This window comes from Crotalus tigris, unplaced genomic scaffold (genome assembly GCF_016545835.1).
Source record: "Crotalus tigris isolate CLP2741 ecotype Arizona unplaced genomic scaffold, ASM1654583v1 scf7180000017666.379230911805:20528666, whole genome shotgun sequence".
NCBI classification, from domain to species: domain Eukaryota; kingdom Metazoa; phylum Chordata; class Lepidosauria; order Squamata; family Viperidae; genus Crotalus; species Crotalus tigris.
Window position 1 is genome coordinate 942,919 of NW_024096552.1, and position 20,697 is coordinate 963,615.

Consider the following 20,697-nt stretch of genomic DNA (forward strand, 5'->3'; position numbering starts at 1 on the left):
AACTTTTTGATGAGTCGGTCAGCCTTCATATCACTAGATTTTACCCAAGTAGCTTTGGACAGCAAGTACCTCTTCCATTGTACTAGGTACTGAAATTTCCCTTTAAAAATTCTAGAGTCAAGAATACATTTCACTTCATAGTGAGTCTGACCCACTACTATGAGGGGCCCAGGTGCCTTCTTAGGGGGAGGCCTTAAGGTGGAGCCCTGACAAGGTTTTAACAAGCTGCAATGGAAGATAGGGTGAATCCTCCCTAAAATCCTAGGGAGTTTCAATTCTACTGTGATGGAGTTGATGATCCTTACAATGGAGAAAGGTCCCAAGAATTTTGGTCCCAATTTCTTAATGGGCAATTTGAGGTGTAAATATTTAGTTGACAAATAAACCTTTTCCCCAACTTGGAATGTTCTTTGGGGAGCCCTCTTTTTATCAGCCTGCTTTTTATAGGTTTCAAAAGTCTTTTTAAAGCAGTTTTTGTGTTTCTCCAAACTTCTTCCCATCCCCTCACCCATTGGTCAAGTGTCTGGTTAGCAGAGGGCACCTGGGTATTCAGGTATTAAGCTGAACTCTTTTCCTGTGGCCACTCTGAAAGGCGTGTAGCTGGTGCTGCTGTGCACAGAATTATTGTATGCCACCTCTGTGAAAGGGAGGAGGTCAGTCCAGTTTGTCTGTTGGTAGGAAACATAGCATCTAAAATATTGTTCCACCATTTTGTTAGCGGATTTTACAGCCCCATTGGTGGCCAGATGAAAAGCAGATGATAAGCCTTGAGATGATCCAATTAATTTAAGAAAACTCCTCCAAAACTTTGCTGTGAACTGCACCCCCCCGTCTGAAATTATTCCCTTAGGGGCACCATGCAGCCAGTAAATATGTTTCAGGAACAATTTGGTCAGTCATTGGGCAGATGGGAGTCCTTTGCAGGCAATGAAATGAGCCTGTTTTGAGAACAGGTCTATCAAAGTCCATATGACAGTATTTCCTCTACTTTCAGGTAGGTCTACTATAAAGTCTATAGCTATTTCTTCCCATGTTTGAGAAGGGTCTGCCACCGGCTGCAGTAACCCAGGGGTTTTCCCTGGGATTCTTTTCATTGTGGCACATAAAATACAACCTTTTACATAGTTTTCCACATCCCGTTTCAGCCCCGGCCACCAAAATTGCCAGCGGGTGAGGTGGAGAGTTTCTACATATTCAAAGTGTCCAGCCTGTTTTACATCATGGCTGTGTTTGAGAGCATTAAGACGGAGGGCTTCAGGCAGATATAGTTTCTCCCTTTGTAGGCCAAGCTATCCCTGCATGTTAGGGAGGTTTGATTATCTTTGAACGATTGATTGTTGAGGAGCTCTTGTTTTATTTTCTTTATCCCAGGGTCATCAGGATTAGGGACTCTGCAAGGCATGAGTTGAGTGGCAGTTTGTGGACTGGAGATAATTGCCTCATTAACCTCTTTGCATTCGCTTTAGTACTGAGGCAATTTCGATAGTGCATCAGCTAGGAAGTTTTTTCCTCCTGGTATGTACTTTAGAGTGAAGTTGAAATGGTTAAAGCCTACCATACTTGCTTTGGGGAAAATTTGTGGGGAGTTTTCAGTGCCTCTAGTTTTTTATGATCTGTCCATACTTCAAAAGGTACCTTGCTCTCTTCTAGATAGTGTAGCCAGTTTAACAATGCCCGCCTAATTGTGAAGGCCTCTTTCTTCCAGATTGCCCATCTCCACTCGCTTTCAGTAAATTTTTTGGGGTGGCCTAAGGTGTCCTGTTGGTTGAAGCCCCCGTAATTACTCTCTCACATTCTTTCTTCCCCGTCCCAGTATCATCTGAATTAACTCTGAAAGTACCAGAGAGTTCTGCATATTTTGTCAAAGCAAGAATATTCAATAGTAGTAGCGTTGGCAATAATACTGAAATACTACAAAAATATTTAAATCCATCAAAGCATAGCATAAATTACTATAACATGACAAATCTTTTAAAAAATTGAAGACACAATTGAACTAAAGTGAACTGTTGTGATTTACTTTGATTTCAAAGTATTTGAAATTCAGTATTTCTGAAACTATTCTCATTGGAGTTAACAGGCCCTAGTGCCTATATAGATGAATCAGTCTCAATAAAATGTCAGAAGAAAAATAAGTTCTCTTGACTAGGACCTGCTAGCTGAGGTATTCTGACAATTGCAGGGTCCCAAGTGGAGGAAGGCTATATTTGGCCATTGCTAACAGAATTAGACCCAGTCAGAAGCTGAGATAGTGAGTTCTAATCCTGCCTTCAGCTGAAAGCCAGCTGGATGTCCTTAGACGCTATTTTTTCTAAGCCCTAGCAATAAGGCAAGTTGCTTCTAAAACTGAATGGATTTATTGCTGTAGTCACCAGGTGTTAGAACTGACTTGAAGAAAATGATTGCATGAATATTACCTCTTTGCAATGTCAAGAATAACAATTTATTATGTCATATCCAAAATTACAGTAAAATGTAAACTATATATCTATACTCTCAAGTTCAAATACAAAAAAGAAGGAGGAAGAGGAGGATGTGGATGTAAGCAATTTAGTCATCTTATTAAAAAATGGCATAAATGGTATAACATGGGTAGTCTGTGGATTATATAAAATTAGAATTTGGGGGTGGAAAAGACAGAAACAGCTCCAGAATCCAAATCAGTCCAAAAAAATATTTTCAAAGCAGCGAGTTATTGTTCCTTGCTGCTCTTAGCCTCCAAGGCTCACCAAAGATCAGCTGTAAATGCCACAATTCCTCAATATTGATTCAGGACACAATTCAGCCTGCACTGCTTCGAAAATAAACCAACTCATTTTAACATCTTTGTTTATTAATACGTATTGCTTGTCTGTCAGGTATTATTGAGAATGATAAAAAAAAATCAACCTAAGAATGAAAGGCATGATATCTTAATGAAATTGTAAACTATGCTGTATGAGTAATATGTATAATTTTATTTCCATATCTACAATAATGCAAGAAATAATGTACTCACTTGATCAGAAGTATAAGCTATCAGTCGACCAATGATTTCTCCCTGAGTCAGATTTTCATTGTCTAACTGAACATGATGGATTGCTTTGGTTCGAGCTGCCAGCAGGGCAACCAAGGTAGCTTCACTGGCAGTTCCCTATGATGGAAAATTGGACAAGTTGGACAAAATAATCCAATAAAAATTGTCCTAAATTAATAAGGAGTATCCACTGCATTGGTTTTGCTTATACAGTACAATTGATGGTATTGAGCATTATCTAAAATCAGATCATCGTGCTGATCTAATCAGGGTAAGAATTCCTTCTTCCTGATACAAATATATACAATACAGTATGTCATCCATGCTTAATTTAGATATCAAGAGGCTATAAATGCATTTAGGTGAAAGTGATCTTAGTCCAAAAAAAAAAAAAAAAAAAAAACAGCAAAGAGGCAGAGGCAATATTATACAGAGACCTTTTTTAAATTAAAGGCAGAATGCAGCTGATTTCACCTTTCTAAAACATTCTAAAATTAACAGGGTTTGCATTCTTAAATATGGATGGATGCACCTCTAATAAAATGACACAGTGAAAATAATCAGCTGAAGGCTCTGTTGAGAAACTTCGCTTTTAAAAATGACACAAATACTAAGCGCACAGTCGATTTCATTTTTCTGTATAAATAGAGGTTACTATGGTGAACAGACTCAAGATCCGGCATATTTATTGCTGAATAAAGTCCCCAGCAGACATTTTCTTTCATCTTTAATTGTTTTAAGTGGCGCATTTGAAATAGCAGGCAATGATTTCATATTGATTTGTCCTTTCAGCTGCAATTAAGCACCAATTTTTATAAATGAATAGTGCAAATATTCATTTGGTTTTAAATCTAGGAAAGATTGGCAGTTGAATATAAAACCCATGTTTCACATGTCCTTTCCTGTTTCTATCACTATTATTATGACTGTGCAAAAAGAAAACCATCTGCACAAATTGCTTCCTCTCTGGTAATAGCAGGAGAGGCCTTAAACCATTTCCTTCTGTCCTAAAGTTCAACAATAAAAACAGCATCCACAATTACTGGCAATCACGTGTTGTCACCAAAAATGAGTTAATAAACAGACATAAATGTCCTATGTCATCAGCACAAAACACACTATTGCAAGATTTTATAAATACATGGCACTATAATGTAAAGCTTGAGAAAAAAATTATTCGGGCTGAATATTTTGGCAAAAGATTCAAGGTCTGGCAAAGCTCATTATAACTTTGTTAAAATACAAAACTCTGAAACTTCAGCTGGCATGAAAAAGTACAAAAAAGCTCAAGCTTAGTTATCAAATTCACAAAGAAGGAATCTATAATGAGGTTGCTATTTTTCTACTGGGCACTATCCTCATAAGAATGTCACATTTGCATGCAATGAATTTGGTAACAATAAGTTCTAGGGCTCATCTACATATGCACAATACTTTAACTGAAACTTCAGAAGATAACTTGTATATGTGAATGGGAAATTAAAGAACAATCAGTCAGTTCATAGTTATCAAACATGCAGTAATCAGTCACAGAAAAATCAAATGTGTGCATTTATTCTCCAATGATCAATATAAACAAATCAAATAGAAATACTAAAATCAGAAACACTAAAATCAGAAACCATACCAGACCTAGAGGCAGAATTTGAAACTTGGTTTTATATATTTATCTGATTTCATTATTCATCAGTGTCTGAGTCTTGAGATGCGGTGGCATCTCATTCTGAAGATACAGGGATAGTCATAATTATGGCAGGACAATTTACACCTTACCAGATAATACACAGCCAGTTTGGTATAGAGATTAAGCATCAGTTTGAAACTGAGGATGTTGAGTTCTACTCTTGTCTTAGGCACAAAACCAGCTGGATGATCTTGGGCCAGTTACTTTCTTTCAGCTCTAAGAGGGAGCTGAAATATTGCCAAGAAGACTGCAGGGACTCCTCCAGGCAGACTCTGATAATCAGATATGATTAAACAGAAAAAAAATATCCTAATACAAACTTCCACAAATTCATTTTAAACAGTGGATACCGACCTACTTCCTTAATGATGATTTAGCAGGCTATTGAATTGAGTTGCTAAATTTAGAAGAATTTAAGAATTAAGTCATAACTTAACACAGAATTTTATCCCACTGATTTCAATAAACAGAAGTTTATTTAACACTGATTTCGTAGTGTAGAACTTATGGCCCCCCATATGTTGCCAAATTATACTTCTTGTCAATCAAGCCAGAATAACAACTGATGAGGGAACTTAAAAACCATGGCTCAGTCATAGTTCCCCCATTCCTAATTTACACACACTATGCAATCCAGAGAACTATATGAAATTAAGTTTTTAAGGATTTTATCCTTAAAATATACCTATTTATGCTCCCAGATATGTCTTTTATTTTCCTTTTCTACCTACTTTATTCCAATATCTATCTGACCTGGATGTCATTTCCCCTGAAAAGGCCTCTGGACTTACTGTATCTAAGCATTCCCTTTAATATTCTTTTAGATAATGGTTTTTTCATAACTGCAAAATTCCCCAGATATCTTTAGCTTTTTTCCACTTTGTGTAATGATTCTGTTTTGGACAGAATTCTGAAATATTCAGAGAACTGAATCAGAAATAGAAAAAAATGACAATATTATCTTTTAAAAGAAATAATATGACAATGTTTATAGTATAATGTTCTATCCATTTAAAATACAAATCAAATTCAGTAGCAAATATTCTAAATTACCTGGATTACCCCACCTCCTTCTCCATCCTTCCCAGCCAGAAATTGTGGAGGCAAATTGATCATTTTTCCTAGCCAATCCAGCATTACTGTTTCCAATTCGGTGCAAGCTGGGCTTGAAGCCTAGAATGGGAAAATATGGTAAAAAGGAAATAAAAGTGTTTAGTGGTTTCCTTTAGATACTTACACATTTCAGAAGATTTCACAGAATAGGTAAGCAATAAAGCATAGGAGCATTAAGTGTAACTCAGAATGTTACATAATTTGTGAGTGAAAAAAGATAATTAATGATCCATTTGAGTAACTGCTATGTATGACAGGTATATTAACTCATTCTCATACAATTTTAAACTATAGGCAAAAATGTCAAAATTTGAAATCATGCAGAGAGAGAGAGAGAGAGAGAGAGAGAGAGAGAGAGAGAGAGAAGGGGGGGGGAGAAATAAGTCTTTCTGAGTATACCAGAATTTCTCTGCTGGTAATTCTCTTTATATGATTACTATCAGGATTCAAAAAGGCAGTTAGAGAAGCTAGGTATAAAAAGAATACTGCTTTCAACATTCTGAGACTGAATTATCCTAATTGTTAAAGGACATATTCCCAGAATATTGCTTTTATCTGATCCGAAGTTGGCATGGAGGTAGCTTAATGTCAAATGTTCTGGTTTTCATCTTCTTTGATACAAATGTTTCTATAGAAAACTGTTTCCACTATAGACGTATTCTATAAGTGCTAGTCTAATTTAGAATCTACTGAGAGTTTCAGTTTTTTATTTTATGGAAATGAAACACTTTTGTACATGCAGTTATGTTAAACCCTATCTTTATAAAGGTAATCCTCAACTTCATTTAATGACTGTTCAAAGTTACAAGGGCACTGAAAAAAGTGACTTGTGACCATTTTTCACACTTATGACCATTGCAGCATTCCCATAGTCACATGATTTACATTTTTTTTATTAAAAAAGTTTTATAAAGAATTACACCCCAACCCCCCCCCCACACCCTAACCCTCTCCCTCTCCCCCACTTCCCAGAGCTGAATACAGGGTTATTATAAATATAATAATCAAACTTTAAATAACATTAACCAACTATAAAATAACCAAATTCATAGTATACTTTAACTCCCCTTTAACATAAATACAGACAAGTAAAATAAACATAATAATATAGACAATTCCATATTATTAAACAATATCTATACTAATACTAAAAAGAATAATAAAACTAATAATAATTTCACTATAATACACTGTTAATAAAAATAATACTTTAAAATTTACTCATAAAATAAATGGAACTTTTTAGTCCCATATTTATTCTGAATATAGTCTATCCATCTTCTCCTACTGAAATATACCTTTCTTGTGTATGATCCTTCAAATAAGCAGAAATTTTTGCCATTTCTTCTAGATTAGAAACCTTAAGCGTCCATTCTTCTATAGTAGGCAAGGAATCTTTCTACCAATAACCTTTCCACTGTTATTAAATTCAACATCAGGTTAGTTTCTTTAACACCAAGATCTATAATAACACCCAACAAAAATAATTGAGGAGTAAACTTTATCTTTCTTTTAAAAATCTTTTGAATGTTCCACCAAATCATAATCCAAAAAGCTTTTATATTTCTACAAGTCCACCAAATATGAAAATAAGTTGCATCTAAACCACCACATCTCCAACATTTAGGCTGTAGATTAGGATACATACAAGACAGCTTTTTAGGGTCCAAATGCCACCTATAAAACATTTTATAAAAATTTTCCCTTAAATTTTGAGCCTGTGTAAATTTTACATTTCTAACCCAAATTATCTCCCATGTATCCAACGGAATTGGTTTCTGAATATTTTGAGCCCATTTTATCATACAATCTTTAACTAAATCCGTTTCCGAATCCAATTCTATTAAAGCATTATAAATTCTCTTCATATGCGCTCAATTTTGATCTTTAATCTGTATTACCAAAATCTCATCCATTAAGGTAATACCAGCCTTTTGATCTATACTCCACCTAGCCACTAATTGATTATACTGAAACCAAGATTGTACAATATTTTCTTGCCTTAATTCAACGAAAGATTTTAATTGCCAATCGCTGCCTAATTGTCTAAGTAATTCTTTATAGGAAATTCTATCAAAATTCACACCCCTAGATATCCCCTCTATCGCATGTCCAGGAATCCCCCAAATTGGTATCTTATAATTTAGCCGATAATAATACTTCTTCCAGACATGGAGTAAAGCAGTTCTTAAAATATGCGACTTAAAGGCCTGATCTACTTTTTTATTATAAATTAGATATGCATGCAATCCATATAATAAATCCCACCCCTCAAGAGAAAGTATATTTTTATTTGTTAAGTTAACCCAATCATTAGTCATTGTTAGAGCAGCCGCATCATAATATAATTTCAAATTAGTCACTTTAAGTCCACCTCTTTCTCGAGCGTCGTAAAATCTTAAACTTGACCCTTGGTTTTTTCCCAGCCCATATAAATTTATTGATACCCTTCTGCCATTGATCCAAATTAGCATCTTTTTTCAAAATGGGTAACATTTGAAACAAGAAAAGAAACTTTGGTAGAACGTTCATTTTTACAGCTGAAATTCTCCCCAACAAAGATAATTGTACTTTTTTCCAATCATTTAAATCCTTTTGTATTTTAGCCCATAATATCTATAATTATTTTTATACAATTTTCCATTAGAAGCTGTTATATATACTCCCAAATATTTAACCTTTTTCACTATTTCAAAACCAGTAAGTTTAGCTAACATTTCCTTTTCCTTCATAGTCATATTTTTTGACAATATTTTAGTCTTATTATTATTTACCTTAAAACCAGGAACTTTCCCATAATGAGTTATAATTTCAACCAGATGACTGACCGATTGAATCGGTTGAGATATTGTCACAACCAAATCATCAGCAAAAGCTCTCAACCTATAATCATTCTTATTTATTTTTATTCCCTTTATTATAGTTGACTCACGAATCTGAATTAATAAAATTTCCATTGTTAAAACAAATAACAATAAAGATAATGGACATCCTTGTCTTGTACCCTTTTCAATTTTGAAAGCTTCTGTTAACCCCCCATTAATTATAATTTGTGCCAATTGTTGTTTATATATGGCTTTAAGAGCATATAAGAATTTATCCCCAAATTCATTTTATCTATAACTATCAGTAAAAATTGCCAATCTAATTGATCAAAAGCTTTCTCAGCATCCAAAAATATAAAAGCAGCCAAGATTTGATTATTCTTTTCCAGATACTCAATTAAATTAAGAATTTGTCTCACATTATATTTCATATATCTTCCAGTTATAAATCCAGACTGATCACTATGAATTAATTGCTTCATAACATGCATTAATCTATTTGCCAGTATTTTTGCAAAAATCTTATAATCTGTATTTAAAGGAGATATAGGTCTGTAATTCTTAGGCTGAGTAAGATCTTGATCCTCCTTTGGAATCAATGATATAAAAGTCATTCTCCAAGAGGGAGGTACCGGGGCTCCCAACAAAATACTATTAAAAAGTTCCTTTAATGGCTCTATCATTTCTTCAAATAACATTTTATAATAAATTGCCGTTAATCCATCTGTACCCGGTGCCTTCCCCGCTTTTAACTGCTTAATTGCAAAAATAATCTTCTCCGAAGTAATTAAACAATTCATCTCATTTTGTTGTTCATTTGAAAGTCTAGGAAAATGTATTGATTGTAAGTATTTATCTATATCTAAAACTTGTATGTTTTCACTAGCATATAACTTTGCATAAAAATCTAAAAAACTCTTTTTAATCAAGTTCTGTTGATAAACCTCTTTGCCTTTATAATTTACTTTCTCTATAATCTTTGCCTTCTGTTTCTTTCGTAATTGATAAGCCAACCACCTACCAGGCTTATTTGCATTACAAAATGTATTATATTTCATATAGCGCAAATTATTTGCTATCTGATCTACCATTAACATATTAAATTGCGCCCTAAGCATATTTATAGAAGCCTTTAACCTATCGTCCAATGGGTTCAAAATAAGAGCCTTTTCTTTTAATTTAATCTCTTCTTCTAATTCTTTACATTTTTGCATCTGTTTACGCCTATGTGCACTATTCATATGAATCAAAACTCCTCTCATATAAGCTTTGCTAGCATCCCAGACTATTGGCATTGAAGTGCCCTTATGCATATTTAAGATAAAAAATTCCCTCAAATTTTCTTTACATTTCTGCAATAGCCCCTCATATTGAAATAAGTTTTCATTCAGTCTCCAGGGCCTTCTATTCCCATCTTCCACAAATAACTCCAACCATACAGGACTATGATCAGACATTATTCTAGGAAAAAAAATTTACATTCTTGATCCTAGAAAAAAGATCAGAAGTAATTTTAAAAAAATCAATTCTAGAAAATGATTGATGTCTGTCCGATAAAAAGTAAAATCCTTGTCATCTGTATTCCGTTCTCGCCAAATGTCACTAAGTTCCAAATCATCTTTCATATAAAAAAAAACTTTAGGTAATTTAGCATGATTAAAAGTTTTAAAAGAACCCTTCTTATCCTTCCTTGAGTCCAAAACACCATTCCAGTCTCCCATCAAGATAACAGATTTATAACCCAATTGAATTAATTTCTGATGTAACAGCTTATAAAATCATTTTTGTTGTTGATTAGGCGCATATAATCCAATCCTTGTAATACTAAATCAATAATAACATATCTTCCTTGTATATCAGAATCAATTAATTTAGCCGATAAGTCCTTTCTCACATAAATTATTATTCCCCCTTTTTTTCCTGAAGCAGAAGCTATAAAATGCGATCCCAAACAAGGATTTATCAAATACTTCAAGTCCTTCGAAGCTATATGAGTTTCCTGAAAGCAAAAATGTCATTTTTATGTTGTTTCAAATAGTGAAATACTTTTTTTTCTTTTCTGTGGTGAATTCAGGCCATTAACATTCCATGTCAGAATCTTTGCCATTCTTACTGGCCTGAAGCCTCTGAAACAAGACTTGGAGATCAACTGTTGAAGATCTCTTTGGTCTTGCCCCTCCCACAGGCTCTGTAACCAAACCTTCTGTTATTCCCATGCCAACCTTCTGCTTCTGTTCCTTTTCTTTACGTCTATGTGCAGCACGAGTCATCCTTTGTTCCTTTGGATCATCTTTTACCTCCAAAATCTGTTCAATAGGTTCAATCTGTAAGTCTCCAGCAGCCAATTAGGTTGCACCTTCAAATAATTGTTCTTCTGTCCTCCCTTCTGTTTTCTTAATTTGTAGAGATGGGGGAGAACCTGGTTTTAAAACTGAAGTATAGAAATCTTTTGCTTTTAAAATTGTGTTAAGTCTATAGCATGTTCCAGCATAATTCACCACTATTCCAACAGGTATTTCCCATCTAAACTGAATTTGTTGGTGTTTAAGCTCCTCAGACAAAAAGGCAAAATCCTTTCTTTTTCTAAGAATTTTTGGAGGTATTTCCTTTAAAATTATAACATCTTGGGCAGCAATTTGAAATCTTTGTTTATAAAAAGCCTGAATAATTTCATTGCGAAATGATCTTCTAGAAAAATAAATGACCACATCTCTAGGTAAATTTCTCTGTCTCGCAATCCATGAATTAACCCTAAATATTTTTTTTCAATCTCTCTCAGTATTTCCTCCGGTTCACATCCCAAAATGGGAGCAATATCTTTGGCCACCACTTCTCTCAGATCTTCTTGCAAATTTTCCTTTAATCCTCTTATACGCAGAGCAAATTCCATGTCTCTATATTGTGCCATAATTAATTTATCCTGTGTTGTATCAATCTTATTTTCAATTTTATCAACTTTATTTTCTAATCTTACTGTATTTTCCACAACTTCATCCACTCTGTCATCCAAACGCTCAATTTGTGCTGCAAGCCCTTGAAATGCAAACACTATATCTTCCCTCATCTCTCTGTTTTTGTTCTCTAACAGCTCTGCCATAACAGCCATTTCTGAACTCATTTTAGCATCCAAAAAATCAGCCACTTCATCCTTAATCTCTAACACTGTTTTTTGCAAAGCTTCTTGTAAATCTTTAAGTGTGGATGCCGGTGGTGGGGGAGAAGGTGGAGGTGACCTAGGTTTAGTTTGCGAGGCAGTTTGTGTTACCGGAGAAAAAATTGAAGCTTTAGGAATGGTAGAGATTTCAAAACACTTTGAAGCCATTTTCTATCAATTTACTATAACAAAAGAGAAGCAAGTCCCGAAAGACAAGAAAAAAAAGGAAAAAGAAAGAATTCTTGCTGTTTAAATAAGTAATCAAAGTCTGTTACAGTTTCTAAGCTCAATTGTTGTCATAAGTTGAGGACCACCTGTATTGAAATGGTAGAGCTCTCCTATAATCTTTCAATGAAAACTAGACTTTTGAAAGCCATGTAGCCCCTCCATGACTTCTGTGTGAAGAAAATATCTTCAAAAATCCCTAGATATCTAATACTTTTGAAATATAAAAACACATGTAGTAATTGTATCTGCTAGGAACTAGTTATTTCATGCCCACATAGAACTTACCCATGAAAATCCAATGCATCCTATGCCCCCGGATAACATATCAGCCAAAAGAGCCGGGAAAGAGTTGGCAGTAGGAAAATAGGCAAAGAAGTAGGGACTGTGCCAATGAGTCACCTATGGAAAACAATACAAACAAAGATTTATTGGAATGAAAATCTTTTGGTTATGAAAATATCAAAAGGCCATGTATTACACAAGGTCTTGCTTTAACAAGCATGTAAAAAAAGTGCTAATATTGCACAATTGTCAAATCATTAGCTGTGAATCATTTTGTTGTAGCTGCACAGAACCAAGTAGCCAACTATGCCCCCTGGTTTGCATTAAGATTCCTGGCATGAATCTAAATCTGAATCTAAGCTTTTTGACTTTTTTTTTACTGAAGTCAAAGTGAGCTATTCAAATGGAAGCAATTTTGATACTTTTGACAAGTTATGCTCACATGATTTTAAAAAGTGAGGGCTTATCTTTCTCTTTTACTAAAATTAAAAAAAAAATCAGGGATTTAATCTCATCAAGTATCACAGGTGAGTTCATATAACTATTGAGCCAATAAGTTTTAAGAGACATCTCCTTTGATCATTACAGAAGCAGAATATAGCTACAAAAAGCCACTTATATTCCAAGCTGCTGCTAACTTATCATTTTGTTTTATAGAGCTTTAAATTGTACAAATCAATCTATTTCCAAGTTAACTCTACAACAAAAAAATTCCCAGAAAATAACAACAGAGAAGGAGCAGATAAAACAGATAAATGGATATAGAATTGAGAATAGAGACTTAAAGATGAAACTTAATAAAACAAGGAAAAATGATTTAATCCTAGTAGAAAAAAATTCACAAGAATTGGAAAAAAACAACTTATCCCTTAAGACTACAAAATAAATCTGAGGACAAGAAAACAGATCGGATAAAATGGACTGTAGAGATGTGAGGAATATTGGAAAGAAAGGAAATGATAAGAGAAGTGGAAAGAAAGAAAAAGAAAAAGATTTCCAACAAACATGGAAAGGCAGAAGTCCTGTACAAAGACACTTCTCCTGGTTTACTTTTTATATCTACAGCAACATTTACGAACATTCAGAAAAATCTTTTGATTCAGCAAAATACATTAATTAAGAAAGACACTGGGCAATAGAAAAAGTCTAAAGTGGAAACTAAGAAAATAGATGATGGGACTAACCAGAGAGAATACTTAAAAAAGAAACATTTGTTTGAATATGGTTAAAGAAATAGAAAAGTTTTGGAATATATATGTCACTCTAAGAGGGATGAATTCTCTAAATATAATATAGTATGCTTTTTCCCCCTTTTTTGTTCTTTTTCTTGATATGAGTAATATAAAAGTTGAAATCACTTAGATAAAGGAAATGTTTTAGACATTTAAATATGATCAAATTTAAGAAAATTATAATGGATAAAAATGTTTTGAATAAGAGTTAAAGGATTAGATGACTAGATGTATTAAATGGAATGTTTAAAGATTAAACATATTTTTAATTATTGTTAAAAAGAATAAGAAATTTAGGAAATAAATACATATTAGCTTAGGAGGGATACATATTTTAAGTAGTATGTTATTTTAAGTAGTATGTTATTTTTTACGTTTCTTTACTCTTGCTTTTCTTTCTTTTTTTCTACTGTTTTATCTATTTCTTAAGAAATGTAAAAGTGCGAGATGGTTCATATGGAAAAATAGAGTTAAATTTTTAAATGTAATTAATTTTTGAGAAAATCTTAACCAGTAAGAATATTTAGAAACAAATTAAAATAAAGACTGTAACAGGATCTATGATAAGACAACCAGAATGACTGGATAGAAAAGAAATATTATATTGATGTGATTATTATTTTTAGGACTATTGGGAAAAATTATATATTTAACTGTTATCTATCAAAACAATAAGAATTGTATTAATTCAATGTTTGCAAAAGAGGATAGATTAATAGAATAGATCTAACATTAAGACATATGGCACTTTTTGGTCTAATATGGGAGCAGGACTTGGAGAGCTCAGATAGAACAGAGACAATGCAGTTAACTGGCACTTCTCTGGAGTAAGAATGCCTTATAAGAAGATAGAATATTACTGGAACATAAGGCTTTATTTTTAAAGGTGGACCAGAGGGGTCATTAAGGTTCAGGATGAAATGGAAATTTTAAAATACTGTCGATGTCAGAATCCAATTATATTTCATTTCTAGTTAACTACTATGGAAAACCCCATTTTTGCTCTCTCTGGATTCTGTAATACTATGAAGGGGAAGGGGGATGAGCAAAGGGGTTTTATGGCTCTCACTTCCTTCATTAAACTTCAAAGGGATTGAATGTGGATTCTCACCAAGAGGACTGACCATAACAATATGGCCATAACTTTTCATCTACTTCTGTCTGAAGTCTCCCTTTTGCTGGCAGTAAGGTAAAAGGGGGGAACAATGCAGCATCTGGAGTCTGGGAAAAGAGAGGAGGAGGATCATTGCCCGGAAGAACTGGAGGGTGGGGGGCTGTTTGAAAACACTTAAAACATTGAAGGGTGGGAGAGAATTCTTCAGATCCTGTCTAGCACGCCTACAATCATTTTCTCTTAATAAATATGCCTTTTGGAAAAGATATTCCAAGAGTTCTGTATTCTTAAGATGTAAAGTGAGGTGGGTCCTTACATCAATTGTAACTTTCAGAGGTTGTCTTACAATGATGGGATGAACTGACTTTGAAAATTGCTATTCCATTTGTGGTTTTTTTAAAAAGGGGGGGATGGGGAGGACAGGACAAAGAAAATTTTGCAACCTCCCATATCCAAATACAATACATTCATGTAAAATATGCATACCACACTAAGAGAATTCTAGAGCCCTAGTTAAATTCAATCTCATTTTATGATTAAAAAGAAGCTTTTTGTCCCTCTTAGCACTAAAGCTATTATGCAAGTAACATTGTGTCATTGGTATGTGGGGACTAATGACATAACAATGAATCTGAAAATAATAGTAAGAGTCATGGTTCCGATGATAAGACCAACAAAATCAGAACTTATTGGTTACAAAATATTGGCATGGTCAAAAGTGAAACCAAATCTGAAATTCCCTCCAAAAAGTTACACTATTACAAAGTTAAACTTCCCAGTGCTATGCAATTGGCTACATTCTCCAACAGAATAATTTGGCGGGCTTTCTAGTAAAACACCCAACCCTCCTAAACTAACTGATAGAATGACCTTGGTTCCCATGGGACCCAGAATAGTTTAGACTAGCAAAAATACTCTGTACCCCCTCCCTTTCTTGTGGCAACCTAGATTGAGCAAGATGGCTTCAGCCAGTTTTGTTGTAGAGTTGTCAGTTGGACCCCCTAAAGAGAGAGCAATTCCTGTAGAGGAAACAAAAGTACAGATTAGGAATCCTCCCTGGGCTTCTGAGGATGCTTGTCATAGAACATTTATATTAATCTGTCTGCCTTCACATCAGTATGTTTCACCCAGATAGCTTCAGACAAGGAGTATTCTTTCCAATGCACTAAATATTGTAATTTTCCCTTATGTAATCTAGAGTCAAGGATGCATTTTATCTCATAGTGAATTTCTCCCTGTACTAAAATGGGACCAGATGGTTTCTTAGGGATTGGCCTCAAGGATGACTCTGTGACTGCTTTTAACAAGCTGCAATAGAAAATGGAGTGAACTTTCCCTAACAGTTGAGGGAGTTTTAACTGAATTCTGACAGGATTTATAATTCTGACAATAGGGAAAGGACCAAGAAACTTAGGTCCCAGTTTGGTCATTTTAATCTTAGATATTTAGGGGAGAGGTAAACCTTCTCCCCCACATGAAATGGCTTCAGGGGAGATCACTTCTTATTGGCTTGTTCTTTATACGTCTTAGCAGCTTGGACTAAAGCTTTTTTTTACATTTGCCCAAATATTTTGCAGAGATGTCACCCATTGATCTAGAGTCTGCAAAGTGGGAGGCTCCTAGGGATATTTGGGCATAGGAAGAAACTCCCAACCAGGGCTATCTTGAACAGAGTAAGCCCAGTGCTACTGTGGACTGTATTATTATATGCTACTTCAGCAAAAGGCAATTAGTCTGTTGATAGTTAACATAGCATCTGAGGTATTGTTCCACCATTGTTCCACATTCAGCCAATCAATTTGTACTCAGATGTAAAGCAGATGAAAGTCCCTGGGTGGACCCAATCAGTTTTATAAACTCCCTCCAGAATTTTGCAGTAAATTGAACTCCCCTGTCTGATATAATCCATTTTGGAGCTCCGTGGAATCGATAGATGTGTTTCAAAAATAACCTGGCCAGTTTCTGGGCAGACAGAAGTCCCGAACAAGTGATGAAATGGGCTTGTTTCGAAAAGAGGTCAATGACAATCCAGATTATTATGCTTTCCTTACTTTCAGGCAATTCGACAATAAAGCCTATGGCTATCTCCTCCCAGGGTTGGGAAGGATCTTTCACCTGCTGTAATAGACCAGGTTTACCAGAGTATTTTTTCATTGCTCCACAGGTGGCACAGATTTTTATATAATGTTCAATGTCTTTTTTCATTCCTGGCCACTAAAACAGCTGCCGCACAAAATGTAAAATTTTTAGAAAATCAAAATGACCCTCTTGCTTTGCATTATGATTTCATTGAAAGGCTTGAATTTTGAGGGACATCGGAAGGTACAGTTTAGGCTCAGTTTGTGTGCTTTGGTTATTGGAATATTTTAGTATGTTTCACAAAGGCTAGCAATGAGTTCAAAGTGTTGACTTCATAGGTTTAATCCCTTTAAACAAATGCAATTAGTTTTACCCCCTTATCTTGAGTCTGTTTATGGCTCTTAGCAAGTTTTCTTTGTAGGTAGACAGGCTTAATTTAAGGTTATCACTTTTTGCAACTGCCAGGGCTGTTTGCTACATTGTTTAAACTGAGACACACCTGAGGCAGCTTAAGAAAAAAAACATAGTCAGTGTTCCTTTATTCTGGGAGGCTTTTGTGAGCCTTTCTTGCTTTGCGCTTGATTCCTGTGCCTTTAAGGGTACAGGGAAGGGACGGGTGTGTGCATTCTTACTATACTATGGAAGGAGAGCTCAGAAGGCAGGGAGGAAGCAGACGAGAGGGAGAGAGGAAGAAGGGCCATGATGGTTCAGGAATTCTGGGAGTTGAAGTCCACAAGTCTTAAAAGTGCCACGTTTGAAGACCCCTGATCTAGCTGGCAGTGGTACATATTAATAAACATGAATAAATTCATCATACATTTGTCAGAGCAAAGGGAAAGTAATTCGGCAAAGGAACAGCCACCGAAGAAATTAAAACCAGTACTTTTTAACTTTTTTCTACAGTTTGTAATATTTTATAAGATTATAGAATAAAATACAAAAATACAAAAGTAATAGTAGGACACAGTGGGGAGGAAAAAGGGGGAAAAGTGAGAGGGAGAAGGGAAACAGAACAGACTTCCTTTGTTGCAACAGAAGGAAGTATTAACATTGAACCTCAACTTTTTACATTTCCATAATATTATAAACTAGCCATTTCTATAACAACAAATGAATCTAATCAGTAAAATCCAAAATCCCCCCCTTTTTATTCATCAGGTTTTTGATACCTTGCTAAGCACTGGTGATACTTAAATATTGTCACGTCCTAAAAGTGGTACAATCTGTGAAAAGGTTGAAAAGCCCTGAACTAAACAAATCAATACTGAAATTTATTTGACAAGGAAAAAAGCTAGAATAAAATTGAAAATGCTTCAAGAAGCGAAAGAAAATGGAGGATTTGGACTGCCAGACTGGAATCTATATTACTAAGCAACCATTCTAATATGGCTAAAAGAATGGATAACTCTTAGAGATAGAAGATTACTATACCTAGAGGGACATGACCTACAACTTGGATGGCATGTCTTTCTGTGGTACAGGAAAAATAAAATTCATAGATACTTTCAATATCACTACATAAGAAACTCACTTTTGATAGAATGGGAAAAAATAAAAGTGAAAATCTATATGAAAATACCTGGATGGCTTTCAACAATGGAAGTATTTGTTCACCCAAACTTAATAAATTATGACAAAATTGTGACTTATAAAGACATCTTGATTAAAGAAGGAAAATTAAAACATAGACAAGAACTAGAAGAACAGGGTATTGACTTATCATGGTGGCCATATATGCAAATCCAAACGAGATATGAAAAAGATATTAAAATATCTGGATTCTATAAAGAACAGACAGAATTTGATAAGATATTACTGACATCAGATGAAAAAATGATTAAGAAACTTTATAAATATATGTTAAGTTTAAAGATGGAAGAGGAACAAATTAAAGAAACAATGTTAACATGGGCAAAGAATTTTGGATACAATATAGAACTAGAAAAATGGCAAAGCCTTTGGGAAAGAAATTCTAAAATAATAAAAGCGTACAAATAAAATTTATATAAAATGTTTTATAGATGACATTTAACACCTGTGAGGTTAGCAAAAATGTTTAAAAATATATCAAGCACATTACCATCTTTGGTGGACATGCTCTAAAGCTAAAAGATTTTGATTAAGAATACACACATGGTTAGAGAAAATGATGAAAAAAACATATAGAGTTTAAGCCAGAATTATTTTTTTAGGCATAATTGTAGGTAATTATAAGAAGGAGTGTATATATTTAATTTTACATATATTAACTGCAGCAAGAATTGTATTTGCTCAATATTGGAAAAATGAAGATCTACCAGCGGAGGAAGTGTTAATTAAAAAAATCTTAGAGTAGGCAGAAATGGATAGATTGACATTGAAAATGAAAGAGAAAGAAGACTCCGTTTATTTTAGACATGGGATACTTTTTATCATTGGCTAGAAAAATGAGGCAAAGAGAAAGGAACTTAATATGTATTAGTAAACTAGGCATTGAAACCTAGACAATATGCTGCTGACAATATTTTAAGCCAGCCCATGGGCCAGATGCACCATGGCAAAACCACACCCATCCCATTGCCAGCAATGGAAAAAAAGTCATGATATGTCGTGACACATCACGTGATGTTGCGAGTTTGACACCCCTGTTCTATCGGAACCTTGACATTAAACTAAGTCTGAAATTCCCTGCAAAAAGAGGCAAGTAAGTTTCAAATGCCTAGTTTGTAAGGGAAAGACAAAGGGGAGAATGAGGAGTGTTACAACCAATTTTCTGGTCCCAATTGTGGTTGTAAAATGTGAAACAGGGAGTGGTTAAGATATGCAAACACTGGCAGAAAGATTGAGTGAGTAGTATGTTAAAAAGAATGAATATTTGTTGAAATTAACAAAAAAAAATCATTGTTTTTCTACCCAGGTTGTTTCATGGAAATGAGACTAGGGATCTCTGGAGAAACAGTATAGAATAGTATATCGAATGGGATGGGAATGGGTGCTTAAGAAGTGCTCATGGTAAAATAAGATGAGATAAAGTCATGAGTGAATAAATGCTGAATAAATCTGGTTTCAATACAAAAATGAATGACCAGAATGAAGACAGTTGAGGTGCTACAATCAAATAAAATGAGGATGATTGAATTGCATAATGAACAAATGAAGGAATACTGAATAGGTCCACAGAAGGAGGAAGACCAAGAAACAATTGGTTGAATGGAGTTGTTGAGATTCTGAAAAAAAGACGGGAGAAGTTTATAGAAGAGAAATATGACTGATTATATGAGTGTAATGGAAGTCAGAACAGACAAAAACCATGGAAAATTATGTGAGTAATATTCATCTCAAGTTTTGAAGAACATCTCCTTAACTCAATTATTCAAATCATTAATAAAAATCTTGAACAGCACAAAGCCCAAGACAGAGAGCCTAGTGGCATGGTATCCCAATAAATATGTCTCTCCACCTGAAGGGAAGCCATTAATCATCATTCCTCGGGGTAGTCATTCAGCCATATTTAATACTACATATACTTTTAGCTTACATTTTAAAATGCTGTTAATATAGGAAGCAACTGAAATAGAAAATGCGAAAGATCAGTTTGGTGGCCAACTTAATGTTGATATGGTAACAGAAAGACTGGGCCATTCAAACTTCAGCAAAATGCAAGAATTGAACTGGACAGCCTCTATGATCAGGTGAATTGCTTTCAGATATTAAAGTGGAAATAGATGTATGGTGATTCATCTTTCTGTACCATCAGTTCCTATTTTATATTAATTTGATATTTAATTATTGCATTTATAACCTGCTATCCTACAGGAAACCAAGGAAGCATAGGTGGTTCTCTTTTCTTCCTAATATCTTTTTAACCTATGAGATAGATTAGACTGAGAAATAGGGGTGTGTCTCAGTCAAGATGTGAACTGAGTTTTAAAAGCACCTTATTGTTAATACTTATTAAAAATTATTTGTGCAACAGTTTTTAAAAGTTCCC

General features: G+C 34.4%; 1 protein-coding gene across 4 annotated transcripts in view; it reads right to left on the reverse strand.

The window, feature by feature from the left end:
* The window catches only part of DDC (dopa decarboxylase), a 305,481-nt gene that overhangs the window by 161,803 nt on the left and 122,981 nt on the right, over positions 1 to 20,697 (reverse strand). For all 4 annotated transcript variants that reach the window (XM_039336392.1, XM_039336393.1, XM_039336394.1 and 1 more), the window contains 3 exons: positions 12,306 to 12,419; positions 5,754 to 5,873; positions 2,999 to 3,133 (listed from right to left, as the gene is read on the reverse strand). In XM_039336392.1, the coding sequence (XP_039192326.1) occupies positions 2,999 to 3,133; positions 5,754 to 5,873; positions 12,306 to 12,419 (369 nt within the window). The remainder of the gene's footprint in view (positions 1 to 2,998; positions 3,134 to 5,753; positions 5,874 to 12,305; positions 12,420 to 20,697) is intronic.